The following is a 17,995-nucleotide window of genomic DNA, read 5'->3' as shown; positions in this document are numbered from 1 at the left end:
ACACTCTTGCTCATAAATTAAGGATAATTGCAGAATGTGGTGCCACACAACGTGGCACTACACGAAACTGGTCCTATTAGCATAGGCACATAGGGAACACACAAGACACAGATCTGTAAGTCAACGGTATTGGTGATAAGTTGAGAAAACCGTTCCAAAACATATGTACTACAAAACTCCACTGTTTCCTGTGCATGTACCCCAACATCAATATGGGATATGATCACCATGCACATGTACACAGGCAACACAACGGGTTGGAATACTCTGGATCAGGTGGTCGAGCAGCTGCACGGGTGTAGCCTCCCATTCTTGCACCAGTGCCTGTCAGGGCTCCTGAAGTGTCGTAGGGGTTTGAAGACATGCAGTGATACACCTACCAAGAGCATCCTAGATGTGCTCGATGGGGTTTAGGTCTGCAGAGCAGACAGGCCACTCCTTTTGCCTGATATCTTCTGTTTCAAGCTACTCCTCCATGATCACAGCTTTGTAGGGCCGTGTGTTATCATCCATCAAGAGGAAGGTGGGACCCACTGCACCCCTGAAAAGACAGACATACTGGTGCAAAATGATGTCCCAATACACCTGACCTGTTACAGTTCCTCTGTCAAAGACATGCAGGGGTGTATGTGCACCAATCATAATCCCAACCCACACCACCAAACCACTACCTCCATACATATCCCTTTCAAGGACATTAAGGAGTTGGTATCTGGTTCCTGGTTCACACCAGATGAAAACCCGGCGAGAATCACTGTTCAGACTATACCTGGACTCATCCTGAACATAAGCTGGGATCACTGTTCCAATGACCATGTACTGTGTTCTTGACACCAGGCTTTACAGGCTCTCCTGTGACCAGAGGTCAGTGGAATGCATCTTGCAGGTCTCTGGGCGAATAAACCATGTCTGTTCAGTCGCCTGTAGACTGTGTGTCTGGAGAAAACTGTTCCAGTGGCTGCAGTAAGGTCCCGAACAAGGCTACCTGCAGTACTCTGTGGCCGTCTGTGGGCACTGATGGTGATATATCAGTCTTCTTGTGGTGTTGTACACTGTGGACATCCCATGCTGCAGTGCCTGGACACGTTTCCTGTCTGTTGGAATCATTTCCATAATCGTGAGATGATACTTTGTGGCACACGGAGGGCCCATGCTATGACCTGCTGTGTTTGACCAGCCTCCAGTCAGCCTAGTGTTCTACCCCTCATAACGTCATCAATATGTGTTTTTTGAGCCATTTTCAACACACAGTGACCATTAGCACGTCTGAAAAAGTCTGCACACTTACTTGCTGCACCGTACTCTGACATGCACCAACACACCTCTGTGTACGTGGACTGATGCCAGTGCCACCATGTGATGACCACAGGTCAAATACACCGCATGGTCATACCCAAAGGTGATTTAAACCTGCGAACTGCCCACCAGAGCATTGTTTTACCATGTATCAGCATTATCCTTAATTTATGAGCAAGAGATTTACAGTCACATTTCATTGTAGAAATGATATATGTTAGGGTAGCAGAGAGTGAAATAGTTAATCTGGATGAAACATGTATTGACAGCAATATGATAACAAAAGGTGTCTACACAAGATATTACATTACACAAAATATTAAATGACACTTAATTTTTTTTAATTTTTTTTTTGGGGGGGAGGGGGGGGGGAGGGGGGGAGGGGAGGGGGGACAATTACCCCACTTACTATATCCAAAAATTCATCTAATGAGTATAAGGAGTTCCCATTCTGAAATTCTTTTAATTTCCTTTTAAATGCTATATGGCTATCTGTCAGACTTTTGATGCTATTAGGTAAGTGACCAAAGACTTTTGTGGCAGCATAATTTACCACCTTCTGAGCCAAAGTTAGGTTTAACCTTGGGTAGTGAAGATCATCCTTTCTCCTAGTGTTGTACCCATAACACTGCTACTACTTTTGAATTCATTCAGACTGTTAGTAACAAATTTCATAAGTGAATATATATATATATATATATATATATATATATATATATATATATATATATATATATATATATTTTGTGACGCTACAGCAAAGATCCCTAGCTCTTTAAATAAGTGTCTGCAGGATGATCTTGGATGAGCTCCAGCAATTATTCTGATTACACGCTTTTGTGCAATGAACACTCTTTTACTCAATGATGAGTTACCCCAGAATATGATGCCATACGAAGAATGAAAATAGGCGTGGTAAACTAATTTACTGAGACGTATATCACCAAAATTTGCAATAGCATAAGTAGCTGAACTCAAACGTTTCAGCAGATCTTCGTGCGTTTTTTCCAGTTCAACCCCTCATCAATGCATACACCTTGAACTGAATAGTCTACCTTAGCTACCAATTTCTGATCAAAGTCTATTTATTAATGGTGTCATTCCATTTACTATGTGGAACTGTATATACTGTGTTTTGTCAAAGTTTAATGAGAGCCCATTAGCAGAGAACCACTTAATGATTTTCTGAAAAACATTGTTTACAATTTCATCAGTTAATTCTTGTCTGTTGGGTGTGATAGCTGTACTTGTATCATTTGCAAAAAGTACCAGCTTTGCATCTCTGTGAATAGAATGACAAGTCATTAATATATATTAAGAACAATAGAAGACACAACATCGAACCTTGTGGCATCCCATTCTCAATTGTTCCCCAGTTTGAGAAATCACCAGTTTTTTTTTTTTTTTTTTTTTTCCATATTATGTGAACTGTTTATTGTCAAAAGTTTATTTTTACAAAGGTGTGAAGCCACTCTACAATACATTACTTTTTTTAAAATTTTGGATACAGCAGTCAGAAGAGAGATTGGGCAGTAGTTGTTGACATCGGACGTATCCCCTTTTTTATGCAGTGGTTTACCAATGGCATACTTCAGTCTATCTGGGAAACTACCCTGCTTCAGAGAGCTATTACATATGTGGCTAAGAGTCCCACTTATCTCTTGGGAACAAGCTGTTATTATCCTGCTGGAAATGCCATCAATTCCATGTGAGCTTTTATTCTTGAGATACTTTATTATCTTCCTAATCTGAGAAGGAGAAGTGGGTGGAATTTCAATTGTATCAAATTGTGTGGGTAAGGCCTCTTCCATTAACTGCCTTGCTTCTTCTAATGAACATTTAGATCCTATTTTCTCTACAACATTTAAAAAATGATTATTCAAAATGTTTTCGACTTCCAGCTTGTTGTTTGTCAAGTTTCCATTCACTTTGATGGTAAGGCCATCATCCTGTACTCTTGTTTGCCCTGTCTCCCTTCTAATAATATTCCAAATTGTTTTGATTTTGTTATCAGAAGTATTAATCTCAGACATGATGCACATGCTTCTGGACTTTTTAATAACCTTTCTTAATGTAGCACAGTAGTTTTTATAATATTTGGCTGTTTTTGGGTCATTACCCTTTCTTGTTGTTAGATACAGTTCCCTTTTGTGGTTACAAGATTTTTTTATTCCTTTAGTAAGCCAAGATTTTTTGCATGGTTCTTTATAATTAGATTTAACTACTTTCTTGGGGAAACAGTTTTCAAATTCTCTTACAAGTGTATCATGAGATAAGTTATATTTTAAATTAGCATCAGGTTCCTTGTACACCTCATCCCAGTCTAACTGGTGAAGATTTTCTCTGAAATTTCTAATTTTTGAGTCATTAATTGAATGCACAACTTTGATGGGTAGTTTTGAATTACTGAATGGAGCTATGACCTATACTGTAACTAGCTGAGCAGCATGATCAGAGAGGCCATTCTCAACAGGACAAGAATTTATGTTTTTAAACTTATCTTGGTCTATAAAAGTGTTATTTATCAATGTGCTGCTGTCCTTTACTACCTGAGTAGGAAAATCAATGACAGATGTCCAATTGAAAGAACCGAGCAAGACTTCCAGGTCATTCTTCCTATTACACTCTTTCAGTGAATCAACATTGTTTATAGTGTAGAGGAGTACATGTGTAAAGAATGAGGAATGCTGTTATTACTTATATGTATGTACTGTAATCACGCGAATATGTTGTAGCATGTAGTATGTAAATATCTTTAGCCCCTAAATATTAATCAAGAGAAATATGTACACAACATCACTAGCATTACTGCCAGTCTAATGTCTGATATTGTAAGAATATATAGGCTAAATATTTCAAGATATTAGGTTAAGTTTACTTGTCCTAAATTACAGTACACACACTGTACATAATGTAATCAAATGGCACCAAATAGGAATCAGGCAATGACTTTCAGTTACCTTGTTCAGATAGTTGAGTCCTTACCAAAGGAAAGTCTTGAGTTGGTACATGAATACACCTTTGTTAATCATTTTTCTGTATTGACAACAACTTATTTTGCATGTTTTACAAACAAGTTTCTATTGACACAGTTAACTTTTTAACACAAGCTTTAATGGAATATTTACAAGCAAGTTTTCTTCTCTGGTTGGTCTTTGAAAACCTTATTTACACAGGACTGAAATGTAAATAATGTCTTACTGCAATTTCGACAATCGCTTGTATAGTACAGTTCAATGAAATTTTCTCCTCACGTTTGTGTAAGACATCACACTCTCCATCACACCAAATTTTATTAGTGCAACTTTGAATATAACAACATTCTTTATGATTTCAGGATAAATATTTGTCATTATTTCCAATGCCTATGTGCCAAATGGGACACAGCAACTTGAAGGTAGGACCTTAAGCAACCACAGAATACAATTGTTCAGAAGCTACTTACAGGAAGAACCTTGGGAGACAATAAGTTGGGTGGGTTGTGTATAAGCCAAATTTCACCTTTTCATAGATATAGTGAAGAACTACTTTAATCTTGTTTCCCCCTCAAAAATTAAAAAAAAAGTTCAAGCATTCATAACTGGCAGATCACTACTGGTATATTAAAATCTTGTACCAGGAAATGATACCCATGCAATGCAGCAAAGAAATGGAGGACTGCAACTGACTTTAACAGATATAGTAAAGCTTACAAATGGATCCTGAGGAAAGTAATGAAAGAAGATAAGAGACTAGAGACTGATATGTGCATAAGATCTGCTTCTAACAGGGAAAAAACAATATGTGAAGTGGTAAAATGAGAAATAGACAAGAAAGATGACCTAAATAACATGACATTACAAAAATGAATTTGGAGTTACTAACAATCCTGTGGAAATAGCTGATGCTTTTGATCAGTACATCACAAATATAGCAGAAGACTCTGTACAGCAAAGTATATTTCACAAGCATCTAATGTACACTGAACAAAACATAAAATCATCATGTAAAACAATATCTTTATACCCAACAAATGAGAAGCATTTACAGCAAGGCATTGAAAACTTAAAAACCAAGCACTTGTGAAGAACAGATAACATACCATACTTCATTATAAAAAATGTGGAGGGCTGATTTCTGAAGCTCTGTGTTATCTGATCAATTTGTCTTTTTCTTCATAAACTTTCCCAAGTCTCAAAATAAGCAAAGTTAAGCTACTGCATAAAAAAGGGAATAAGCATTACATGTCAAATTATAGGCCTATAGCATTATCTTCAGCATTAGCAGAGGTAAGAGAAAATTTTTTCCATAAAAGGTAAAAGCATCTTAGATCACAGTAACATACTGTCAGAGTCCCAACAGGGTTTTCGAACAGCTTGCTCAACATGAGCAGCAGTCTTCTCATTTATACATGATGCGCATCAAGCAATGGATAACAAAGGTAAATATTACAGCATTATTTATAGTTTTTTCAAAAGAGTTTGATACAATCAGTCATAAAAGCTGGTTTTTAAATTAGAAAAAAATATCTATCAGGAGAATAGCAAGTAAGTGGGTTGATTTCACAGCTTGCAGAAAGGAAACAGTTTGTGGAAACAGAGCAGGTGAGAAATGTCTGAATTGTTAAATATAAGTCATATTTAACAGGGGTGAAAAATTGTGTTCCACAGGATCTGTTCTAGATCCTATTCTGTTTCTGGTCTATGCAAATAACTTAGTCTTAATAGATAATACAGAAAAGATATTTCAGTTTGCAGATGATGCTACTATGTTGGTTGAAAGCAGCACTGAGGTAACACCCATGAAACACATCCAAGAAGCCTCACATAACATCTCAGATAATTTGTATTGCCACTGTTTCTATGCACATACACACAGTCTTGAACAGAACTCCTTTGTCTCCTCACATTGAACTGTTTGGTTAAACAACCATAAAGACAGACTGTGTGAAATTTTGGGCCTTTGGATATGGCAGGATATTCAGTGGAACACAGATGTAGAAGAAATACACTAACAATTAAATACCCATACAGCCTGTTGTGTGACAAGATTATATATATGTAAAAAAAGAAAGAAAGATAGAAAGGAGAGAGAGACAGATGAAGAAGAGGATTAAAAATGAAAGAGAGAGAGAGAGAAGAAAGAAAGAAAGAACTGCACAAGAACTGACACACACATTTTGCATATGTCCACTTCATACTTAGATACTGTGTATTGTTTTGGGGTAATTGTGGTGTCAGGTTACAAAAGAAAATAATAAGAGTAATGTAAGATGTAGACCAAAGAAAATGATGCAGATTATTGCTAAAAGAAGTGTTTTTCTTCTTCCTTGTACATACATTTTGGAAAATGTGATTCATGTGAAAAGAAACATGTACGTCCAAATTTCACAAATTTACAAGAATTACACTGTACATAATTTCAACACAAGACAAAAGGATGACATAGATACGTATGAAACTGGAGCAAACTATTACAGGTACCCTGCACACATCAAATTATACACTGTATTACCTAGTTGCATAAAATTGTTAAAAGACACTAAAAAGTTTGAAATACAGGTAAAGGCCTACTAGGTAGAACACTGTTTTTACTCGTTAAATGAGTTTCTTGAAATGTCTTCTTTTTCTTGTGCATTTTCCCACAACTGTGCAGGGCCAGCGTACCTTTACTGATTTGGCATGGTTGATTTAAGTGGTGGCTGGATGCCTTTCCTGTCACCACTCTGTTCCCCCGTGAGACTGAATATCTGTATCCCAACTGTCTGTGTGTAGTGTTATGTATGTGAAAGTGAGCAAAAGTTTTCTAAATGTTTGTGAACCATGTAACTTAGAAGGAATTTGGGTACCAGCCCAGTATCCACCCAGTGGATGTGGGAAACTGCCTAAAACCACATTCAGGGTGTCCAGCACACCAACCCCTGTTATTAATCCACCGGACAAATTTGGCACTGGGCCCGCGAACCTTCCCATCGCAGAAGCGGCTCTTAGGTGGGTAGTCTCTTGAAATATGAAATTCTTATTCTTTTATTGTAAGTGTCATGTCAATTGTATTTATGATTCTCTGAATTATAGATGTGAATTAGTTTGACCGTAAATGCTATTTGCATTATACCTGTTATTCAGCTTATTTCAATGGTAACTGTTATTATGATATACATGCTGCATCTGACAAGTTGAGTGAATGGTTTCAGAAAGTGAAGAAACACGAGTTTCAAACAAAATGTCTTTACTGGCCTGCAACACACTTCTGATGTCGGTTTTAATGCTGTTGGAATAGCTCGATGCACCTTGGTCACACATTGTTGGATATCTCCAGCATTGTTGTATGTCCATATCACTACAGGCTATGAGACCTATGACCCAGAGAGCAAGCAACAGTCAATGGGACAGTGTTCATTATCCCCCGCATAGCCCAGAAAAAATCAGCTGATAAAATCGAAGGTTAAGATGATATGTTCTTTTTGACAGCAAGAGCTTGAGCCATCACAAAATTCTACCTATGAGAGGTGGGGAAGATGATGAACACCATGCCACTGACTGTCATTTATTCTCCAGGTCATATTGATAGCGCCAGGTCTCTTCTCCAGTAATGATGCAGATATCCAACAATATGACACCATGGTGCTTGAAGCAACTGCACGGGAAGCATATGCTCACAGTGTCCAATAGCTTTACAACTGATGTCAGATGTGTAATATAGCTAATGGTGGTTACTTTGAAGCCCAGTAGAGGTATTTAATTTATAACTCTTGTTTCCTTTACTTTCGGAGACCACTGACATTGTATAAAATGTCCTACTTCAGTGTATATCCTGTATAAAAGAACATAATGAAAAAAGAAGCAATAAATAAATAAAAAATACATAATCCAGACATTTCACAGACTTTAACATTGTTCAAGTTTTCATTTGGCAAAGATATGAACTCATAATAATAGTTTTCATTGTATAAGAATGATTACTGTTACTGATTATTTCAATTATTATCTCGGAAATAGTTCCATATAATAGCTTATGTTTTTGAATGAATGTAGCAATACATATTGACTTGTGGTTTGCAAAATTATGGACCTTAATTTCTTCCAGCACTTGATTTGTACATTCTCCAGTCTAGTCTCTATTCTAATATGTTGTTAATGTGGGAATTAGATCATGTCAGTAACATCTCCTGAATGAATGCAGAATTTCCATCAGTAGATATAACTGGCAGAGATCATCAAGCAATATGTCAACTGTGCTGGCACATACAAGCATGATCTAATACAGTACTTTGATGTCAAAGGCAATGGAAAACACGATATTACATTTCTGCAATATATACAGTTCTCTGGTTGCCTTCTCCTGAGTAAAATATACTGGAGGCATATTAGTCCCCCCTTCAGATCCTCGAGTGGGCATTTCTTGGGAGGATTACCAGGTGGAAAGAGGGAACTAATTAAGTTGGATGGAGTGAATGTTAGAATGCTAAGGCAGTGTCGGAATGCAGAAAATCTAATGGCAGAAACAGGAAAGATATAGAAAAAAATATTTTAAGTATGAGCAAGGTGTGATGTCAATTTGAGAGAGTACTGGATTCGAGATAATAGGATTATTCATATTTATCAGCAATATAGGAGGAGTAGGAATAGTATTGGAAAGAGAAATTAGCAATAGAGTGAAAGGTAATCTGGCCTCTTTATTATTCTGTGCTTGCCCACCAATCCACCTGCATTTCTGAGCAATGACCTCTGCCTTCTGTATAGGTAGCTGTTTCTCCACACTCATTTTTATACCGCTTCCCTGCTGTATCTTCCATTCCCCTCTTTCATGTTCACCCCTTCCATTTCAAAACAACTATTCCCCACAATCAACTAAACACTGGTGTTACTGTACTTAACTTATGCTCAATACTTCATCCATACTGTGATTTGCTATCTTTCCTCACTCCATTGCTTGTACTTGTTTTAACACACATTTCTCGTTGTGACTCTAATGTTCTATGATACATCAGTCCTTGACTTTAAAGAACTGTTCTAGTGTAAGAATTACTGCCACATCTATTCCAACATTTTTTTGGATGTACATCTAGGATATTATTAATTCTTGATCAAATATTTCAGCTGGCGTCCTTTGAGCCATTCTCAAGATGACTTGCTTGCAAGATTCTTAATCACTTTACACAATGCTGTGGACTATATGTGCACATATCAGAGATGCACCGTTAAACAAGAGCATCAATTATAGGTAAAACTTCATGCTTTTAAGAGTAAAACAAAGCAAGTGCAGAGTCAGAAAATTCACAATGCCTATGAAGTGCTTGAATCATATTCTCATTTCAAACATAATAAACTTTCTTGAGACTGAGAAGATTATATGAATGAATCAGATGGTTTTAGAAAGCATCACTCTTGTGAAACTCAGCTTGCCTTTTCCTCACATGATATACTGAGAGCTACGGATGAAGGGCAACATGCAGATTCCATATTTCTAGATTTCTGGAAAGCATTTGACATGGTGCCCCATTGTCAGTTGTTAATGAAGGTACAAGCATACGGAATAAGTTCATAGATCTGTGAGTGACTTGAAGACTTCTTAAATAATAGAACCCAGTATGTTGTCCTCGAAGGTGAGTGTTCATCAGAGACAAGGGTATCGTCAGGAGTGCCCCAGGGAAGTGTGATAGGACTGCTGTTGTTCTCTATATACATAAATGATTTCTCTGACAGGTGGGCAGTAACCTGTGGTTGTTTGCTGATGATGCCATGAAGTACAGTGAGGTGTTGAAGTTGAGTGTCTGTAGAAAGATACAAGACAACTTAGACAAAATTTCCAGTTGGTGTGATAAATGGCAGTTAGCCACGAAAGTGGAAAAATGTAAGTTAATGCAAATGAGTAGGAAGATCAAACTTTTAATGTTCAGATATAGTATTACTAATATCCCGCTTGACACAGTCAGGCCATTAAAATACCTGGGAATAATGCTGCAAAGCGATATGAGATGCAACAAGCATGTGAGAGTTGTGGTAGATAAGGCAATTGGTCGACTTTAGTTTATTGGGAGAATTTTAGGAAGTGGTTCACCTGTAAAGGAGACCACATATAGGGTGCTAGTGCAACCTATTCTTGAGTACTGCTCAAGTGTTTGGAATCTGTACCAAGTCGGATTGAAGGAGGACATCATAGCAATTCAGAGGTGTGCTGTTAGATTTGTTACCAGTAGGTTCGAACAAAATATAAGAGTTATGGAGATGCTTTGAGAATTCAAATGGAATTCCTGGAGGGAAGGTGATGTTATTTTCGATAAACACTATTGAGAAAATTCAGAGAATCAACATTCGAAGCTGACTGCCGAACGATTCTACTGCCGCCAACATATGTTGTGTGTAAGAACCTTGAAGATAAGATATGCAAAATTAGGGCTCATATGGAGGCATACAGACAGTCATTTTTCCCTCATTATGATTGAGAGTTGAATAGGAAAGGAAATAACATCTAATGGTACAGGCTACCATCCGCCATGCACCATATAGTGGGTTGTGGAGTATCTGTGTAGATGTAGATGTAGGAGTATGTGGTTCATTATTATGAATAGGATATTTTGGATTGCCAGGCAGTGAATACTTAGAACAACATTTCCTTTGAGAGTGAAGACTTAAATTGAGGGGTGTCTGTGATTTTTCAAGCTATCCCAGTAGGATGAGGCTATTGCCAGGATCTTAACTTTCCCATAATCCATGGAATGGGCAGTGGAAATACATTGTTCAGCTACTACAGATTTATTGGACTGTAGAAGGTTGGTATGGCCCTGTTGTTCAATGCAGCTTTTAGAGCCTTGCATATTGTTTGTTCTAAGTACCTTTGCAACACTCACAAGGAAGTTCATTTATACCCACCTTTTGTAACACAGATCATTCTTTACAGAGCCCAGAAGAGCTGCCATCTTGCACCGTGGAAGGAAGATCACACTCACTTCATGCTTCTTCATTATTCTTGCATTTTTGAAGAGATATTACTTGTGAATGTGGAAAAAAGTACATAGATCAAACAGTATGTACTGTACAAGAACTTTGCATTGAATGGTGGTGATACATTTGCCTTTTAAAGACCAATAAGTCTGCAATGTCTCAACACTGTACTTCCACTGGCCATTCTGTGCATAAGAGGAAAGTTAAGATACTGGCCACAGCCTCATCCTACTGGGATTATGTGCTCAAGAAAGCTGTTGAAATACTATTAGCAGACAACCTGCTCAACCAAGATGAAGTCTTCCAGCTCGGCAAATCATGGAAACCCCACATTTCACATCACTGCTCTCAAACAACAACACAAGAAACAACAGCAGAAGACTCAATAGCAGCCGCTCATAACAAGAGAAAAACTTCACCATCATGCCACCTTAAGGACTTTTTAGTAGAAACTGGGAGGAAAAAACATTATAATAAGTAATCCAAAAAAAGTTGTGTCTGGCCATTATAGAGTAGACAATTTTGATGACATCACATCTAGAATAGCAAATAATAATCTTATTATGTATTTCAATATTTGAGGTTTATCAAGTAATATGGTCAGTAAGCTTCATGAGTTAGAAATATTTCTAAGGAGAACAAAATGGTCTGTAAAGGTTATTTGCATAAGTGAACATTGGCTTAGAGTGAAAATATAAATTTATTGAACAAACTTACAGTAGCTGCTAGCTTCTGTAGAGACAATGGGTATAGTGGTTCATGTATTCTGACTCATTTATTACTAAAATACCAAATTAAGCAAAATTTCAATAATTTAAATGAAAAACACACATTTGAGAGTTGCTGCATAGAACTTACAGACTATAAAATGCTGATATTCAGCATATATCATACCCCTGGTTACTCTATCTCCTGCAGTTTTCCAGTCAAACTTGAAAATTTACTCCACCAACTCAAAACTGAAAAGTTATGTAAAAAATTGTTGTTTGTGATGATTTTAATATAGATGTGAGAGGAAATGACAAATTTGCCTTTAAGATGAAGAAGCTGATGTCCACACATGATTTTATTCTAAATTTTACAGAAATAACAAGGGTAACTGCTTCGTTGCCATCTTGCATAGATAACATTGCTAGAAGCTTAAACTACAGAGCAACAGAAGAATGTGTAGTAAGCTTAGGGATCTCAGACCACAGGGCTCTATTAATGCCACTACCCTGTGTTAGCCCAAAGCACACAAATAAGAAAATCATAAATTTTAGACAAGAAAATATAGAAATGTTCATCAATAAAATCAGCCTCATCTCATGGACATTTACTGCTAAGTCCCCAGTAAATGAAAATTTCAATAACTTTCTGGAGGCCCTCTTGATGGCGTTCAATGAATGCTTTCCTTTTATAACCATAGAAATTGACACACCTAAGAAGGGTTCATGGATAACAAGGGGTATTCAGATTTCAAGCATGAGAAAAAGAGAACTTCATATGGAGACGAAAGTCAAATGAGACCCAGAATTCTGAAATTATGTAAGGCAATATATGAAAATCTTTGATACAGTTGTCAGACAACCCAAAAAATTGGTGAATAATAATTACATTTCAAATGCTAAAAATAAGTCTAAAGCAATATGGGCCATTGTAAAGAATAAAATAGGTATCAAGAAAGGCAGACAATGGAAACTGGAACTGGTGGTTGAAAGTGAGACTGTTCGAGTAGGTTGGGATGAAATTCCTACAAAATAATAAAGGTGGTCACCGATAGTATTGCACATCCTCTGTCCCTTATAATGAATCAATCTTTTGAGGAAGCATGTTTTCCTGGTATATAGAAGATATGGCTCATTTACAAAAAAAAAAAAAAAAGGCAGACACGATGAAACGAGTAATTATTGACAAGTCTCATTGTTATCAATATTTGAAAGAGCTGCATGTAACCAGATAGTTAACTATAATAATCTGCACAATATTATCCAGAACAATCAACATGGTTTCCAAAGAGGACACTGCACTGTGCAAGTCATTGATGAACTTATTACAAAAAATAGTAGTAGTCTAAATAAAAATATTAATGTATCAGGCATCTTTTGTGACCTAAGTGAAGCCTGTGATACAGTATATCACAAACTACTACTTCGCAAGCTGCAAGCATACGGTTTTAGTGAAAATCCACTGAGATGGATGTCATCTTACCTATTGAACAGGAAACAAAGAATAGTAATAGAAGAAACTAGTAAGAGATTCTTTTCAAGTTGGAAAAAGACAGAAAAAGGATCTGTACTTGGGCCAATATTGTTCTTGTATTATATAAATGACCTGCGACAAACATAAATTCAGACACTATTCTTTATGCAGATGACTCTGCAACAATAGTCTGTTGCAAGAAAAGTGAAAATTTAATTAGTCATCTTCAGCAGTCTCTGGCTGAAATTGAGGCCTGGGTGAGAAATAATGGTCTGAAATTAAATCTATCAAACACACAAATCATTCACTTTACAGGATATACTGGAAATACCATATGAGGACAATCACCTTGTCACCACAAACTGTACCAACTTTCTAGTTGTAATGCTGAACAAGAATTTATCATGGACAGAACATGTAGATGCCATGTGTCACTGTCTAAATAGTCTAATATTTGCAATGAATGTTATAAGCAGTATAATAGAAACATCGGTCAAAAAAATTGTATATCATGCATATTTTGTATCTGTGATTAGATATGGTAGAACATTTTGGGGATCAGAGAAAACAAACTTACAGAGAGTCTTTAGGCTACAGAAAAAAATCATTAGAGCAATGGCAGGTGCAGGAACCAATGAGCCAATTAAGTTTTATAAACAAAACCCACAACTTTTTGAGGATAACTTGTTTAAGCGTGATTATGGAACAAGAAACAAATATCAGTATAAGTTACCAACTCATAGGCTAAAACTACTGGAGAAGACACCTTACTATATGGGTATGAGGCTGGGAAATGAAGTCTGTGAAAAATTTAAAAATTATGAACCATAAGAATTTGGACATCATTTAAAAAATATGTAGCAAGTAAATGTTATTACAGTGTAGAAGAATTTATGACTGATTGTCACAAATAATTGTGCCTGATGTTACATTTTATTCCATCATTCTAAAAAGGTACTTTAAGTAAATATTTATTATTAAGTTTACTTTATTTTCAACATGATTATTTTAAATAATTTTGTGGTAGTTAAAATTGCAAAATACCTGTAATTATTCTGTATACTTACAATCAGAAGTAGCTTTAAACTGATGAGACACCTATGTCCCAATCACCTGATGGTATAAGACATGTTATGTGACAATAAAGTTTCTATTCTATTCTAATTTAAAGGAAATATTGTTCTAAGTCTTCACTGCCTGGGATTTCAGCATATGTCATCCAAAATAATCAGCTGCATACTTTGTAAGCACTATGGATTTGCTGACTCTGCACTTCCTTTGTTTTACTTCTAGAAGAACAAAGTTTTATCTATGATTGACACTCTTTTTACCAACAGTGTTATCTCTGATGTGTGTGCATTTACTCCACAATATTGTGTAAAACGATTAAAAATTATGCAAGCAACTTAACTTGAGGTTAGCTCAAAGGTTGTCAGCTGAAATATCAGGACCAGAATTAGTATCCTGGATGCATATCTGTAAAATGATGGAATATTTGATCCGATGGATGAATTTCAAGAAAAACAAGACCACAATTGCTTACTTATAATTTACAACCAGTCTTAATACTGTAAAATTTTTCTTTTGGGAGTACAATCTAATACTTAATGAGGCTGCTTTTTCTTTATTTTTACAAGAACATGATAATTATTTTCTTTTAAACAGCTTCATTTGAATTTCATAAAAATAATATTAAATATGCAATCAAATCAAGAAAAATGTATTTTCACTTACCTATATATTCTTCCAGGTCCTAGATTCTTTAGGGAATACAAAATTCCTTGACCATTTTCAAATCTCACCCGAAATGGTTTTCCTGAAACAGAGATGCACATGATCAGGTCATTTGCCACATAAAGATGATTGAAAATAAACAGTATGATTTTTACATTGGGTAGAAGATAGGTTTAAGACAATTTTTAAATCAATAACACACTTCCTGATTTGAAAAAAACTTCAGATTTCCCTGTGGGGCTTGTTCAGATACTGATGTTTACATATATCAACAATGAGTTTGAAAGAAGGTGGTATCACTTGGATCTCATGCACAAACAGTTATAAATATGTATGGAAAAGTCTTCTTGTGCAAATAAATAGTGAGCTAAAATGAAATGCAACTAACACTTTAACAAATTGTAAATCTCTTTTAAATACATGTAGTCCACTAACAGCAAACTATTGCAAGAATGAGAAAATACACAGCACAGCAGCAGAACAGGAAGACTAAGATAGCTTTGTAGGGCAGAGACAGAGCTCATCAAATAACTACAAGGGGAGGACAAAAATATGGAAACACCACAAACACAAGACATTACAGTGCCTAATACAGTGTACGAAAGCCAATGGCATACAAAATACCTTCATTCATCTCAGAATGGATAAATACAGGTCCTGTATGGTTTTCAAGGGAACCTTATACAGTTCTTACTGCAAAATAGTGACAATTTCAAGTAATGATGATGGAGGTGGGCAGTGTACATGTACCCTTCTGTCCAATGTGGACTACAAAGGCTTAATAATATTAAGATCTGGTGAATGTGGTGGCTAGGGAAGATGCAAATATTCACTCCTGTGCTCACGAAAGCAGTCCTGGATGATGCAAGCTGTGCAAACAAGGGCTGTATCACTCTGGAACACTGCATCACCGTTTGGAAACAAACATTGTGCCATGGGAGGGACCTGATCATCCAAAATGGTCATATAATCCTAGACATTACTGTAACCTTGCAAAGCATCCATGGAGTCCATTAGACACCATGGCATGGCTGCCCAAATATTCATTGAACCCCCACCATGTTTCACTCTTGGGATGTAAAAACAGTCAGAAGTTGGAAAATGTTAAACAAGACTCATCCAAGCAAATGACATACTTTCACTGCTCACAATCCATGTTTTGTGGCTTCAGCACCATGTTTTCCTACTATGAGGATGTGTATCACTGGTGAGTAATTCAGAAATTCCAGCTTGCCCTGCAATTCCCTGCTTCTGGAACAACCTTTGTATTGGTTCAGTGCTGAAAGGATTCGTAAGTGTGATATTCAGTTCTGAAATGACTTTTGCAGCTGTTGCCCAATTATTTTTGGTCACAATCCCCTTCAATGACCATCAGTCATGATCACTCAAAACACCTTTTCATCCTCATTGTGACTTAGTGAGTGATGTTTTTCCACTTTCCCTGTATGTGGCATAAATCTTCAATACAGTGACTCTTGAAATACTAAACAGTTCAGCTTCCTTAGTTACAGGAAGATTCACCATACAAGCACCAACAGTTTGCCCACACCCAAATTTGCTTAGCTTGAACTTAATGCACTCAAAACTACAAGAATACTCTTCTGAGCATGACTAACACTTTGCAACATATTGAGGATATAGCACAGGTGCTGATCATGGTGAAATACAACAGCACAAGCTGAAGGCTTTGCTAGTGTCTGCATTTATGTTCAAGCATGCATTTCTCATGGTATTTTATATTTTTGTCCAAACCTTGTAAAGTGAAACTGTCCTTATTATGTGATAGAGCAACATGATCTATTGCAAGAAGAATAGCTCTATGATTCTATATGGAGAATGCCAAAGGAGCTGCTTCTCTTCTAGTGGCAATCTACACCAGGCTGTTGGTGCAATGGAGCCTTCCTTGTGATCAGAAAAATGCGCAGGTCAATAGTACCTCAAGGAAGTGTGATAGGACCATTACTGTTTAAAACATACACCGAAGAGCCAAAGAAACTTGTACACCTACCTAATATCATGTAGGGACCCCGTGAGCATGCAGAAGTGCTGCTATACAACATGGTATGGACTCCATTAATGTCTGACGTAGTGCTGGAGGGAATTGGCACCATGAATCCTACAGGGCTGTTCATAAATCCATAAGAGTATGAGAGGGTGGAGATCTCTTCTGAACAGCACATTGCAAAGCATCCCAGATATGCTCAATAAGGTTCATGTCTGGGAAGTTTGGTGGCCAGTGGAAGTGTTTAAACTCAGAAGAGTGTTCCTGGAGCCACTCTGTAGCAATTCTGGACGTGCGGGGTGTCGCATTGTCCTGATGGAATTTCCCATGTCCGTCAGAATGCACAATGGACATGAATGGATGCAGATGATCAGACAAGATGCTTACGAACCTGTCACCCATCAGAGTCATATCTAGACATATTAGGGGTCCCATATCACTCCAACCACACACACTCCACACCATTACAGAGCATTAACCAGCTTTAACAATTCCCTGCTGACATGCAGGTTCCATGGATTCATGAGGTTGTCTCCATATCCATACATGTCCATCCACTCCATACAATTTGAAATGAGACTCATCTAACCAGACAACATGTTTCTAGTCATCAACAGTCCAATGTTGGTGTTGATAGGCCCAGGCACCACGTAAAGCTTTTTGTGTCATGGTGGAGTCATCAAGGGTACACAAGAGGGCCTTTGGCTCCAAAATCCTATATTGATGATGTTTCATTGAATGGTTCACATGCTGGCAATTGTTGATGGCACAGCATTGAAATCTGCACCAGTTTGTGGAAGGGTTGCACTTCTGTCATGTTGAATGATTCTCTTCAGCTGTCATTGGTCCCGTTCTTGCA

General features: G+C 37.0%; 1 protein-coding gene across 1 annotated transcript in view; it reads right to left on the bottom strand.

Annotated features, from left to right (window-relative positions):
• Positions 1-17,995, bottom strand: part of LOC124555753 (hemicentin-1-like) — an 817,128-nt gene that overhangs the window by 20,288 nt on the left and 778,845 nt on the right. Inside the window, exon 55 of the mRNA XM_047129776.1 lies at positions 15,135-15,216. Within this exon, the coding sequence (XP_046985732.1) occupies positions 15,135-15,216 (82 nt within the window). The remainder of the gene's footprint in view (positions 1-15,134; positions 15,217-17,995) is intronic.

Source organism: Schistocerca americana, chromosome X, assembly GCF_021461395.2.
Source record: "Schistocerca americana isolate TAMUIC-IGC-003095 chromosome X, iqSchAmer2.1, whole genome shotgun sequence".
In the NCBI taxonomy this organism is placed as follows: Eukaryota; Metazoa; Arthropoda; class Insecta; order Orthoptera; family Acrididae; genus Schistocerca; species Schistocerca americana.
The sequence above is the reverse complement of the archived record's forward strand: the minus strand, read 5'-3'. Positions and strand labels throughout refer to the sequence as shown.